The 14,915-nt window shown below is 44.0% G+C and overlaps 1 protein-coding gene across 1 annotated transcript in view; it reads right to left on the bottom strand.

The window, feature by feature from the left end:
- Positions 1-14,915, bottom strand: part of golim4a (golgi integral membrane protein 4a) — a 149,327-nt gene that overhangs the window by 37,269 nt on the left and 97,143 nt on the right. The window contains exons 10-11 of the mRNA XM_041177301.1: positions 12,502-12,707; positions 3,068-3,144 (exon numbers count right to left, since the gene is read on the bottom strand). Of these exons, the coding sequence (XP_041033235.1) occupies positions 3,068-3,144; positions 12,502-12,707 (283 nt within the window). The remainder of the gene's footprint in view (positions 1-3,067; positions 3,145-12,501; positions 12,708-14,915) is intronic.

Below are 14,915 nucleotides of genomic sequence, written 5' to 3'. Positions count from 1 at the left end.
GTTGGACTGAGAACACTACCTTGAGTAACTCCTGCAACGATGCCCTGGGCTGACATGATTGGTTTCCAACAACAACCATCTTCCTTTGTGCAAGGTACAAGTCCAGGCAGTGGAAAACTTTGCCTGATTTCAATTTTACTTGAGCTCCTTGGTGCCACACTCAGTCAAATGCTGCCTTGACGACAAGGGCAGTCACTCTCAACTCACTTCTGGAATTCAGGTCTTTTATCCATGTTTGAAAAAGGTTGCAGCAAGATATAGCACTGAGTGATCCTGGCAAAATCCAAATGGAATACTGGCCAAGAGAGATTTGGAGCAACTCCTCCATTTCAATCCCAGGAAGCTTTGTCACCTGTCTTTGGCCTGTGAACATGTGCGGCTCTCCTTTTGGTCATCAGACTAATTAAGCCAGGCATCTCCAGTTCCTAGCTCAGTCCCCTTGCTGTAAATCGGCCAAAGCACAAATTCCCTCCCTCCCAATTTGAAGAACGTAGCGTCGCCACTGACCAGACGAACATTTGATGCAAATAACTTACAATTTTTTGTCTGTTATTATAATGACGACACCAAACCAATAACCTTAAATGACTTAATATCTGCATTAAAATAATGGGCAAAGGAGCATCATACAATTATTCAGAAAAGGAAACTCTAAAATTGTGATTATGCATTTAGTTGAATCTCTACTTTTGCAAAGGATTAATAACTAATCCCCTGAATTGTCATCAGGGATGACTGATAGGCAATTACTTCAGAATTTGGGTAAACTCCGCCTCCCAGCAAAAGCTATAATATATTTATTTTAGTGGACATACATTCTGGTTGAAACATTCAAATGAAAAATGTAACTGGAATCATCAATCTTCAATCTAAAAGATTCAACTAAATGCATAATCACAATCTTAGAGTTTCCTTTTCTGAATAATTGAAAATACAGAAGAAGGTGCTATTTAATCCTAGGAACTTCCAATGATTAGTAGGACATGGGTGAAGGCCTACAGTTCTTGTACTCAATAAAACCGCCAAGGGAAAGACAATTAACATTTTGCCTCTGATAGCATTAACAGTAACTTCTAGCCTATAGTGTTAATATTGTTTATGAAGAACCTTTGATCTGGTTTCTGGTTTGAACATACACATCTCTATATATAGTACTTAAAATGTTATTGTGCACATTTTATGATACATAATCCCAGCATAAATTGAACATGGTTTGGAGATTTTAATAAAAATAAGTGTAGGAATAGAAATAGTAGCATTTTAGAGCAGCGCACAAAAAACTACTGCAAAATTTTAGATTGAAGATTGATGATTCCAGTTCAATTTTTCATTTGAATGTTTCAACCAGAATGTATGGCCACTAAAATAAATCCATTAAAGCTTTTGCTGGGAGGTGGAGTTTACCCAAATTCTGAAGTAATTGCCTATCAGTCATCCCTGATGACAATTCAAGGGATTAGTTATTAGTCCTTTGCAAAAGTAGAGATTCAACTAAATGCATAATCACAATCTTAAGAGTTTCCTTTTCTGAATAATTGAAAATACAGAAGAAGGTGCTATTTAATCCTAGGAACTTCCAATGATTAGTAGGACATGGGTGAAGGCCTACAGTTCTTGTACTCAATAAAACTGCCAAGGGAAAGCCAAGGCAAAGTAGGAAAACCTGAATTACCCTGGCATGTCTCCAAACAGATAACTCAAATGGCACAGGTGAAACTCCTTTGGAACTCCTTGGTCCTTTTTGTTTAGATATGGTGCATGGTGCAAGGAGAATTGATTCAAAGACTGTTGTTGACTAGGTTTGGTATGTAGTATAAGTAATACCTTACTTTTGGATAGCCAAACTTATATGATGCATTGGACACTCCATTAGAAAATCAGGTATTAGGAATGTTGCACAACAACCACTCCAATTGCTTCCCAAAAAGAAAAAAAAGAGCATTGGGCTGGATTCGGTGGCCCCTTGCTGGGTGTGTTTTAGGTGTGGGAGGGTGGGGCATGTAAAATATGTCAGGTGCCCAGCCCACCTCTTTCCCACCACCGCTGATCTTTTCCCCCATTGTGCCGGGGGGGGGAGGTTGGAAGGCGCCCACTAGGCCGCCCTCCCTTAGGCCTCTTAAGTAGCAATTGAGCACCTCAATCTGCTTCCACCGCCATAAAAAGCTGGGCAGTGGCAAGCCGGTCAGAGTGCAAAGGCTGTTTTTGAAATGGCTTCTTTGAAAGGACAGGAAGGAAGGGGCGGGGCTCATCAATTGGGTGCACTACCCCCCCCCCCCCACCTCCCCCCCCCCCCCCCCCCCCCCCCCCCCCCCCCCCCGCAAAGATGTGCTCCCCTTGCTTTGTTTCTCCCTCCCTGCTTTCCCCCCATGCCCCTCTCCCACCACCCTAGGCCCTCCAATCTCTTGCCGCCCTAAAAGCCCAGGACTTACCTGTCCCCAGTCACCATGATCTTCTTCCCAGGGCTTCCTTGCATTCCCAGCAGCACCCACGACTGAGCTCTGGCACCTCTGGGACTGCTAGAGTTTCCAGGCAATCAGATTAGCTGTCAGCTCTCAAGGGTGGGATTTCTTGTCCACTAAGGGGAGGAAATCCAGCCCTCAGCCTGTTTAGTCCATCCCCAGCATGTTATTGCTGCAGTACAAACTTTTTAAAAGTTGGGACCGAATTTCTTTCCAGGGGTTGAGCAGACCACCCCTGCCTTCCCCGGTGAAATCCAGCCCATCATCATTTTGCTTTAAATTACACTTCAATTGCTATGGTTCCAGCAAAATTGTAGATGGCATGACTCAATGGGTAGAAATCTTGTGGTAAAATAGAATAAGTGTTCAACATATTCATTTTTACTTCAGCATTATTTAGGTGTGTACACTTTTGAGACATTCATTAATTTAAATTTACAAAATATTCTCTGAATTAAATCTTTCACAATGGTTTCCTGTTAAAGACAAGCGGTTGTGAAAAATATATAACATCTTGCCAGCCATGCTGGTTCAATATTACAATATTACATTATATGGGACTATTAACCAGCTTAATCATCCCATCACATTCTTAGATCCAATCTTACCCTCTTCTTCCTCTTCACGCACATCTCGCTCATCATCACCTTCAGTAGCTTCATCATTATTAAAATCCGCCCTTTGCCTGTAATGTTAAACATCCAGTGTAAGCAAAATGTACATTAACAGTAGTTTTAATTCTATGGTAAAACCTGAATGCATGACAGAAGATATCCTGTAGTTCACAGTGGAATTAAGATAGCGACTGAAAAGGAAGAACATGTTCATTACAGGAAAATTGCTCAGGAGTTAATTTGTAGAACTGCTGCAAATGGTGGATTATTTTGAACATGCTGGGTGAGAAATTTGGCTCTTTAGAGCCTGTTTTTTAGGTGCTACAAGTGCCCTTAAAGCTCCAATATTGCATAAGCAATGAGCACACACTCTTGTGGAGAAAATCACACTGGATGTCTTACTGGTCACAATGTTAGTGGTTAGGGAATGAATAGCCACATGAAGTATGCACAGCAAGAGTACCATGAAATCAATCAGCATGCAACATTGATCTGACGGCACTGGTGCCATTTTGGAGCTCAACGCTTCAGCTAACACTTTCTCTTCGCCTTTTTCAGCAGCAGGAAAGGGAACCACTCTCCCCCTTGCAGCCAGTGCTATTTAAAGGGATCATAAACCCTTTATCATAAACTTACAGCTTAGTTACTGGCTGGTTTATGCTGGCTTCTGCTACAGTTCTACAAGTGTTTAGTGCTTTCATTGTTGCTTCAAGTTGCAAAAGTCAACAATGAGTGTTTGTGGCAAAAATTGAAGAAAATTTTGCTGACTTCAAGGCTTATATACAAACCAGTTGCACTAGCAGACATTGCCCTTAGATATCAGCATGATTTGGAGAAGGAACAGATGTCATGCAGAGTATGACAAGCTGCTGGAAGTAGGCGGAGAGGAGCAGGAAAGGAGGACTGTCAGCAGGAGACAATATCTGCCCAGGGTCTTCAGGAGCAATTCTCTGACAGGAACTTCAGTGGGGAACAATGTGTGAGATATCCATGCTTCAGTCAAGATGTTCTCACTGAAATCTACCACCTCCTTTCAATCACAACTTAAGCCTCAGAATAGAGCAAGGACCCCATTGCCACAGGCTGTGAAGATGACTGTGGCAATAAACTTATATGCATAGTCAATTGGTAGTGCAGAACTTGAGTACTGCTTAAAAAAGAGACATGTTGAAGCTTTTCATCTTGCAGTCATCAGGACATTTCACAAGAAAACCAATATAAGGGGAAAAAATAATTTATACTGTATGAGAAGAGAGTGCTGATTGGTTGACAAGTAGACTCTGATTGGTAGAGGCATTGCCATGGAGAATGCACCAGTGATGGTGACTGACAGTTAACTGCAAGCACTGTTTGAAATTTAAACCAAGTAGCTTAACCCTGATTGGTCTGAGGAATGAGTCAGTGAATGGCTGTCACTTATTTTGTTTAGCTGAAAGAGGTGCAGTGTGTCTACATGTTCTGTCTGTTTGCAAAGCACAGGGCCCTGTGTATTAATATATGCAGTTTCCAGTACACGCAAACGTGTTACACTGCGAACCCGACTGACAATCTTAAATTGGTTGCCAGTGTAATTCTTAGCACCGAGGATTATGTAGCAAATGTTGTCCAATTGCGACTCACATCTAATGATGGGCACTGTTTTAAGTTTGGCAAGGACTGGTTGGTTGGGTATGGGTTTGTAATCTGCCCGTTACGAACTGCGGCTGGGACATACTGTTTGATGCTGGCAGTTAACTGTCAGTCACCATCAACTGGTGCATTCCCCATGGCAATTTATGTGCATTTGACTCCTCTGAGCCTGAGCCTAAAGATATTTGCAATACCTCACAGATCACCATCCACTGCAGAGTAAAAGAGGTCCCCTATTCAAAGAGAATTAACTACATTTCATTCTGTCCTGGCACAGGCAAGCAGGGGAAAGAACACAAGGCTTGGCTAGGATTGCAGGCTTCTCAGGGTGCAGGGTACCATTAACTAAGCACATCACTTTTGGGGCATCGCACATCAACTCTGCCCTATTACTGGAACCAAGGGGGAAGACATGTCCTGCTGGTGTTGACCAGAGCAAATCATGCAGGCCAATATCCAGTATCCCAGTAACAGTCACAAAGTCTTTATTCTGCAGCAAACAACTGTCCCAGCTGAACATCAAAGGATAACTACTGGGCAACGAATGGTAGCTCCTGATGGCCTGGCTGATGGCTCCAGTGCACAATCCATGTCCAAGTGCACAGCAGCAATACAATGAAAACTGTGCTGCCACACAAAATGTGACAGTGTAAACCACTGGCATGCTAAAACAAGACATCCACTGCCTGCAGCCTGGCAATATTTAGCAGTGGGCGTCAAAGTTTGCAGTTGGCTACTGCATGTTGTACAACCTCGCTGTAAGAGGGAACAGCCTGAGGAGCATGACGAGAAGGAAAAAGAGAAAGGGGAAGAGCCAAACCAGATAACATCCTTTTGCAGGTAAAGGCAAAATACTGCGGATGCTGGAAATCTGAAACAAAAACAAAAATAGCTGGAAAACCTCAGCAGGTCTGACAGCGTCTATGGAGACAAAGGCAGAGTTAATGTTTCAAGTCCATATGACTCTTCTACAGAACTAAAAGGAAGTAGAAATGTGGTGACACAGGCAGAACAGGTGAAGCTGGATAGAAGGCCAGCAATAGGTGGAGGCAAAGGTGATATTGCAAAAGACGTCATGAACAATAGGTCAAAGGGCTGTTAATAGTGGTGGTACTGGCTAAAGGAGGTGTTAATGGTGACATTAAGAATAGAAAGCAGAATGTGGTAATGGCCGGACCAGGGTAAGCACTCTGGAAAGTGACAGATGGCGTTACTGGGGGTGGGGTGGGGGGCGGGGACGGCAGTGGAAAAAAGATCGAAAATAGGCTAAAAACTCGGGATAAAACGATAAGTAAAAATGGAAATAAATTTTAAAAATAATAATAATGAAAATAAAGGAAAAAAATGAATAAAAATTTAAAATGAATATAGCAAAAAGGGGATCAAAAAGAGGTGGGGACGGAGGAGAGAGTTCATGATCTGAAGTTGTGGAACTCAATGTTAAGTCTGGAAGGCTGTAAAGTGCCTAATCGGAAGATGAGGTGCTGTTCCTCCAGTTTGTGTTGAGCTTCACTGGAACACTGCAGCAGGCCAAGGACGGACATGTGGGCACCAGAGCAGGATGGTGTGCTGAAATGGCAAGCGACAGGAAGGTCTGGGTTATGCTTGCAGACAGACTGAAAGTGCTCCACAAAGCAGTCACCCAGTCTGCGTTTGGTTTCTCCAATGCAGAGGAGACCGCATTGGGAGCAGCAAATACAGTAGACCAAATTGAGGGAAGTGCAAGTGAAGCACTGCTTCTTTTGAAAGGAGTGTTTGGGCCCTTGGGTGGTGTGGAGGGCGGAAGTAAAGGGGTGGTGTTGCACCTTCTGTCATTGCATGGGTGCCTTGGGAGGGGGTTGAGGTGTAGGGGGTGTTGGAGTAGTGGACTAGGGTGTCCCAGAGGGAACGGTCCCTATGGAATGCTGACAGGGGCTGATGAAGGGAAGATGTATTTGGTGGTGGCACCATGCTAGAATTGGTGGAAATGGCAGAGGATGATCCTTTGAATGTGGAGGCTGGTGGGGTGAAAAGTAAGGACTAGGGGGACCCTATCATGGTTTTAGGAGAGAAAGGAAGGCATGAGGGCAGAGGTGCGGGAGATGGGTCAGACATGGTTGAGGGCCCTGTCCATCACCATGGGTGGGAAACTTCAGTTAAGGAAGAAGTAAGATATGTCAGAAGCACTGTTTTGGAAAGTGGCATCATCAGAACAGATGCGACAGAGATGAAGGAACTGAGAGAATGGGATGGAGTCCTTACAGGAAGCAGAGTGTGAGGAGCTGTAGTCGAGGTAGCTGAGGGAGTTGGTGGGCTTGTAGTGAATATTGTCTATCACCAGATACTGAGACAGAGAAGTCAAGGAAGGGAAGGGAAGGGTTGGAGATGGACCATATGAAAGTGATGGAGGAATGGAAATTGGAAGCAAAGTTGGTAAATTTCTCCAGGTCCAGACGAGAGCATGAAGCAGCACTGAAACAGTCATCGATGTACCGAAAAAAAAGTTGGGGGGATGAGAGGTGGGGGGGGGGGGGGGGTGCCTGAGTAGGATTGGAACAAGGAATGGACAGGTTAGAGTGGGTGAGAGGAGCAGAGAAATTGAGGCGGCCGATGTCACATCAACAGTTCTCAATGAAAAGATCAAGGGCAGGTAAGAGGCCAGAGGGAGGGGTCCAGGTGTAGGGAGAATACTGGAGGCAGATGAAAGAATCCGCTGAATGGAGAGAGGATTCCTGCACAAGGAAGTGAGCACAGAGACGAAGGCAGCGGAAGAAGAGTTCAGCATCGTGCCGAGCACGGAATTCATTGAGGTGAAGGTCCAATTTCCACCCCTCCATCACTTTCACATGGTCCATCTTTGACACTTCCCTTCTCTTCCTTGACATCTCTGTCTCAATTTCTGGTGATAGACTGTCCACCAATATTCACTACAAGCCCACCAACTCCAACAGCTATCTCGACAACAGCTCCTCACATCCTGCTTCCTGTAAGGACTCCATCCCATTCTCTCAATTTCTTTGCCTATGTCGTATCTGTTCCAATAATGCCACTTTCCAAAACAGTGCTTCTGACATGTCTTCCTTCTTCCTTAACTGAGGTTTTCCACCCACGGTGGTTGACAGGGCCCTCAGCCGTGTCTGACCCATCTCCCGCACTTCTGCCCTTACACCTTCCTCTCCCTCCCAGATCCATGATACGGTGCCCCTTGTCCTCACTTTTCACCCCACCAGCCTTTGCATTCAAAGGTTCATCCTCTACCATTTCCGCCAACTCCAGCATGATGCCACCACCAAACATATCTTCCCATCACCCTCCTGTTAGCATTCTGTAGGGACTGTTCCCTCCAGGACACCCTGGTCCACTCCTCCATGACCCCCTACACCTCAACCTCCTCCCACGGCATCTTCCCATGCAATCGCAGAGTGTGCAATACCTGCCTTTACTTCCCCCCTCCTCACTGTCCAAGGGCCCAAACACTCCTTTCAAGTGAAGGCAATGCTTCACTTGCACTTCCCTTAATTTGGTCTATTGCATTTGCTGCTCCCAATGCAATCTCCTCTACATTGGAGAGACCAAATGCAGACTGAGTGACCGCTTTGCGGAACACCTTCGGTCTGTCCGCAAGCATGACCCAGACCTCCCTGTTGCTTGCCATTTCAACACACCACCCTGCTCTCATGCTCACGTCAGTCCTTGGCCTGCTGCAATGTTGCAGTGAAGCTCAACGCAAACCGGAGGAACAGCACCTCATCTTCCAACTAGGCACTTTACAGCCTTCCGGATTGAGTTCAACAACTTCAGACCATGAACTCTCTCCTCCATCCCCACCCCATTTTGGTCCCCCTTTTTTCTATATTCATTTTTATTTTTAAATTTTTATTTATTTTTTTCCATTATTTTCATTCTTATTATTTTTAAAATTTATTTCCATTTTATTCATTGTTTTATCCCCAGCTTTTAGCCTATTTTCGATCTTTTTTCCTACCACTGTCCCCTCCCCCCACCCCACCCCCACTAAGGCCATCTGACACTTTCCAGAGTGCTTATCCTGGTCCAGCCATTACCACACTCTGCTTTCCACTCCCAATGTCACCGTTAGCACCTCCTTTAGCCAGTATCACCAATATTAACAACCCTTTGGCCTTTTGTTTATGACACCTTTTGAAATCTCTCCTTTGCTTCCACCTATCGCTGGCCTTCTATCCAGCTTCACCTGTTCCACCCCCTTTAAACAGTATATATTTCACCACATTTCTACTTCCCTTTAGCTCTGAAGAAGAGTCATAAGGACTCGATCCTTTTGCAGGTGCCTGAAGAACTCATCCAAATCTGATACCAGTAAACACAATCTCAATTCCCCATTCATCAGCAGTCTCACAACTTGGAGTCTCTCTGTCACTGATCATCACAACACCTGCTGGGTCACAATACAAAAATAAAAGCCATCACAAAATAAACATTCCAAAACAATCTTTCCATACTGCATACAAAAGTCAACTAATCACCCTTAGTGCCTTTGTTTGACCTGGTGCTCCTACACAATGCTACCTAAGTGGTTTTAACATGGCTTGTGGAGGGTTGCTGACTTTAGGTGGAGGAGACTGCAGGCGGCCTTGGAGGAAGCCCTCAAGCATCTCTGCGCCTAGAAAGCCCAGTTGTGGATTGCACTATCATGGCATGGGTGGCAACACTCTGGTATACTGACAGGCAATAGCAAGGGGTACTGGCAGAGTGGCAGGGGTTGGAGGACCCATGCTGTCATCTTGAAAGAGGATGCAGATTTGTGCTCCATGGAGCCACTTCCTTTCCCCCCAGGACGATCTGCTGGAGGACAATGGCAGCTGCATGAGTTTGCATGGTAGCAAGCTGACCTTGGGTAACAGCAGTCAGTCCTTCCACTGCAGCATTCAGACACTGGGCCACTCCACCTGTGCTCCAATGGAAGCTGCAACACTGGCCATCAGATTGCACCATCATTGGTTCCACAAGTCTACGAATGGAGTTGATCACCAGTTATACGCTGGAAAGGATGGACCCAAGCTCTACGGGAAGCCCAATGCCAAATTGGTGCTGGACTCCTTAATGCTCCTTCACCTGCCAGAAGGCCTGCAATCAACACACCAAGCATACTGCTGTGCATATCCATCAGCGTTCCTCTGCAGGCTGCGCCTTTGGATTCCTCATGAGTCCTCTGCATCAGAGCCTGTGTGCAACTTTGTGAGCTGGCAGCTGAGTGACCCTTGCGCCCTGCCCTGGCTGTAGCCCATTCTGTCTCTCACCATGTGCAGATCCCACCTCCTTAAGGATACACATAGTGTCAGTCAGTATCTAAGCTGGTTGTTGCAAGTGACAGAGATTGATGTTGCTCCACTGCTTGGCCTGGTTTGCATTTCTTGGGTAATAACAAAAAGAAAATACTGGAAATACTCAGCAGGTCTGGTAGCATCTCTGGAGAGAGAAGCAGAGTTAAGGTTTCAGATCTGTGAAACATTACCACTGTTACTTTTCCACATGTGCTGCCAGACCTGTTGAGTATTTTCAATATTTTTTGTTCTTATTTCAGTTTCCAACATCTGAAATATTTTGCTTTTGCACTTCTGGGTTCAAATATCTGACATGAACACAATGGGCTGAATAACCTCAAATAGAGTAGACAGGAAAGATCTGTTTCCCCTAGCTAAGGGCTCAATTACCACGGGGTATAAATTTAAGATGATCGGTAGAAGGATTAGAGGAGACATAAGGAGAAGCTTTTTTCAACCAGAGGATGGTGGGTGGAATTCAGCGCCTAAATTGATGGTTGAGGCTGAAATGCTTAACTCATTTAAAAAGGTACCTGGATCTGCGCCTAAAGTGCTGTAACCTGCAAGACTATGGGCCAGGTGCTGGAAAGTGGGATTAAAATGAGCGGCTAGTTTCTTTGTTTTCTCTTTTTTGGCCGCCACAGACACAATGGGCTGAAAGGCCTCTTTCTACACTGTAACTTTTCTATGATTCTATGAAAGGAAGATTAAGGTTTTGATTCAGGGATGGGGCAATGTAACAGATGCATGTCTACACCATCTGCTGCTTCTAAAGCAGGAGAATGTCAGGTGAGGGGTTGGGATGTGAGAACGAGGATTGCGCATTGTCAATGGTTTCAGCTCCGACACTGGCCGCAGCCTCTGCAACACATGTCCCAATACTGGTCAGTACTGTCAGCTCCGTGTGGGGTTAGGACATGTACATGCACCTGTGGTTAGTGCCTGGTGTTTCTGGTTAGGCACCAACTTGTCCTGCAAAAGAGAGGGACATTTGTCAGTGAATGTTGTGCAATGTGTTTGGCTGATGTGACTGTCATGGTTGCATAGTTCTCAGTGAGTACAAGCTGAGATGTGGGTTCAAGACTTGCACTGGTGCTAAGTGTGTGAGGTGAAGCCAGAAAAGTAAGGTCTGTGATAAATGCAAAAAACTGTGGATGCTGGAAATCCATAACAAAAACAAAAATACCTGGAAAAACTCAGCAAGTCTGGCAGCATCTGCAGAAAGGGACACAGTTAACATTTTGAGTCCGAATGACCCTTCAACAGAACTAAATAAAAATAAAAGAGAGGTGAAATATAAGCTGGTTTAAGGTGGGGGAGGGAGGGGGTGGTGTGCGTGGGACAAGTACAGTGTCCTGATTAAAATACATTGTTGTAGGTGAGTGATGGGAGCATGCTGATTTGAGTGGTGGTTGAGGTAACTGGTACAGTTGGTATAGTTGGCATTTGGAGATACATTCACTGACCGTGACCACTCATGTGAAGCCATTGAACTTCTTGTAGTACCTCATCCAGGCCTTCAGGGCAATACTCCTGGCATTGACCTCCACGGGTATCTGCCCCAACTGCTTTTTGAGTTTGTATCTGGAGGGTCTCCTAGTCCTGTCTAGATATTGGACAATTCTCCTACTTTCCACCTCTCTACCAATGCCTCCAGTGCAACAGATCTGAAAACCTTGGAGCCCTCGCTTGCTCATGTTTTGCCATTACAAATTGTTTCTCAGGCCAGGTTCACTTGCTGCAGGACTGCCAGCAGCTGCTCCAGCCACAATGCATCGCCCTTTAAAAGGTAAAGGCTAGCCTTAACTGGGGTTACCAAGTTATTATTTAGGGCCTCTGCAGATGCATGCAGGAAATTAACAATGCAGTGAGCACTGTCTCTATGCAGCAATTATTCAAATAAACAGGAAACCTGAAGTTGGTGTACTGACGGCATTACATTGGGTTGATTGCAATTCTGTGCCTATTTTCAAGGTGCTAGCCAGTTTAAGCCCTACCATATTTTTGAAGCATGGATTATTTTAAGTTGGGAATACTTAATTACAGGTAGCACTTTTTTAGAATTTTGCTACATAGGACTGTAAAGTTTTCTCCGACTTTAAATTCACGAAAATCGAGTCATCTCTCTTGTGGTTCTTTAAATCCGTTAGAAAGGGATCTTTATTCCACCTACACTTGTTAAACTTTAGCTTAATGTCAATAAAACCAAAGCCATCCTTTCCACCACCACCCACCACTGGCTTTGATGCCAAAATGGCACTGGAACCCCTTCAGCATATTTAAGGTAGCTAAAACAGGGAGGCAATCAGCCACGCATTTCCAGGGGGAATCAATAATGGTGGTGGCTCAAGCAGCAACGGTACAAGATTAGTAAGTGCTGCATGGTGATGTTCAGAGCATTACTCTCCTGTTCCTGTTTGGTGGAGGTCTTAAAAATCTTAACTTACGGCAATAAATGTCTCACTGTATAAAAATAAAGACACATCAAAGAGAATGACTGCAGTAAAAAAAATTCACCTTAATTGCTCTTGTCGTAGCAACTCTTCTTTCCGTACTGCTTCTTGCTGGAGGCGTTCCTGCCGATCCATGTATTCCCTCAGTCTCTGTTGGTGCAGTGCATCCTGTCTTTCTTTAAGTTTGCGTGATTCTTCTGCCCGTAGCTCTGCCAGATGCTGCTGTTCCAACTGTTCCTCATATGGTGATTTATACGTCTTCATTTTAATCTATGCCAAAAAAAACAGGCAATTAAATAGGCACATGAAAGCTATCCAATTTAGATTCATGAGGTTTTAAAAATGTGTCTTAAATGCACCTAAACAACTTCAGATATGTTTAGTATTGGGAAAACCAACATTAGCGTAAACAAACCTTAGTAAATTACATTAATAAATTATTTGTGACACAGCATAATGTCATTAGGTACATTTCCAGAAGGCATTTGACAAGATGCCACATCAAAGGCTACTACACAAAGTAAAAACTCATGGTGTAGGGGGTAACGTATTAGCTTCATTAGAGGATCAGTTAGCTAACAGGAAACAGAGAGTAGGCATAAATAGGTCATTTTCAAATTAGCAAGATGTGATGAATGAAGTGCCACAGGGATCAGTGCTGGGGCCTCAATTATTTATGATTTTTATTAATGACTTGGATGAAGGGACTGAATGTATGGTTGCTAAATTTGCTGACAACACAAAGATAAATAGGAAAGTAGATGCGAAAAGGACATAAGGAGTCTGCAAAGGGACAGAAACATATTAAGTGAGTGGGCCAAAATTTGACAGATGAACGATAATGCGGCAAAATATGAACTTGTCCACTTTGGCAGGAAGAATGGAAAAGTAGCATATTATTTAAATGGAGAGAGATTGCAGGGCTCTGAGATACAGAGGGATCTGGGCTTCTCGGTACGTGAATCAGGAAAAGTTAGTATGCAGGTGATTAGGAAGACAGAGTAAAAGTTGCCATTATTGTGAGGGGAACTGAATATGAAAGTAGGGATGTTTTGCTACAGTTGTACAGGGTGTTGGTGAGATCACATCTGGAGGACTGTGTACTGTTTTGATCTTTTTATTTAGGAAAGGGTATAAATGCATTAGAAGCAGTTCAGAGAAGTTTCACTCAACTGAAACCCGGGATCTTGGGGTTATCTTATGAGGAAAGGTAGGACAGGCTAGGCCTGTAACCATTGGAGTTTAGAAGATTGAGAGGTGATCTTACTGAAACATATAAGATCCTGCGAGAACTTGACAGCGTGAATGCTGAAAGGAACCTTGCAGGAGAGACAAGAACTAGAGGACACCGTTTAAAAATAAGGAGTCTCCCATTTAAGTTAGAGATGAGAGAATTTTTTTCTCTCAGTGTTGTGAATCTTTGGAACTCTCTTCCAGCTGTGGAGGCAGAGGTAGACAGATTCTTGGCTAACAAGGAAATCAAAGGCTCTCAGGCGTAGGCAGAAAGTAGAATTGAGGCCATGATCATTTCAGACATGGTCATACTGAATGGCAGAGCAAACTTGAGGGGCCAATGGCCTACTCTTGTTCTTAATTTATACGTTCATATATAAAAGGATTTTTGGTTATGATTAAACACCAGGAGAGCATTGGTTAACTAACGTAGTTTGGCCTGCTGTTATTTACCCATTGCACCATGCCTTCTGTATTTTTCCCTTCCTTTTATTCCGGGAAATGCGTGTCGCTGGCTAAGCCAGCATTTATTGTCCATCCCTAATCACCCTTGGGAAGGTTGGCCACCTTCTTGAATCGCTGCAGTCCATCTGATGCAGGTTCACCACGGTACTGTTAGGAAGGGAGTTCTAGATTTTTGACCCTTAAGGTATTAAATTTCTTTTTCCTCCTCCCTCCACATAAGTAACAGACTTCAATACATTCTTAAACATGAGAACAGCAAACTACTCTCCTACATGCCATTACATGACCAACAGAGTTGTTGACTTCATTTTTGAAGGCGCTTACACAATCAGTCAAAGGAAGAAAAGCTTCTAAGATAGGCAGCCAGATTACCACAAAATTCCAGGCATCTGCCTCTGGGTAGAGGCAAACAGCTGTCATGTTGTTGAAGCAAACTGAAGACTTCAGTACAATGTGAAATGGTAATTTAGTTTTCTAGACCAAAAATCAATACATTTTGAAAGTAATCAGTGATATAAAAGGTTGGAACTGAACACTGCTCACCACACTTGCCCCCTAAAACGACAATAAAGCATTAAAGAATCACATCAGTGACATGTTGATGACTTAGCATAGGAATTAGAACGAGGAAGGTATATAATAAGAAGACAATGACACAAATCCCAAAAGGGGACATTCTCAGCTATGGGTAATTAAGTTGGCTTGCAGGAGTTTAAATGCCCAAAGATGACATTTTTAACCTTAATGGAGTAATTAGAAACATTAGCCTTAACAGCAAGA

The sequence above is a fragment of the Carcharodon carcharias genome, chromosome 2, assembly GCF_017639515.1.
Source record: "Carcharodon carcharias isolate sCarCar2 chromosome 2, sCarCar2.pri, whole genome shotgun sequence".
In the NCBI taxonomy this organism is placed as follows: domain Eukaryota; kingdom Metazoa; phylum Chordata; class Chondrichthyes; order Lamniformes; family Lamnidae; genus Carcharodon; species Carcharodon carcharias.
The sequence above is the reverse complement of the archived record's forward strand: the minus strand, read 5'-3'. Positions and strand labels throughout refer to the sequence as shown.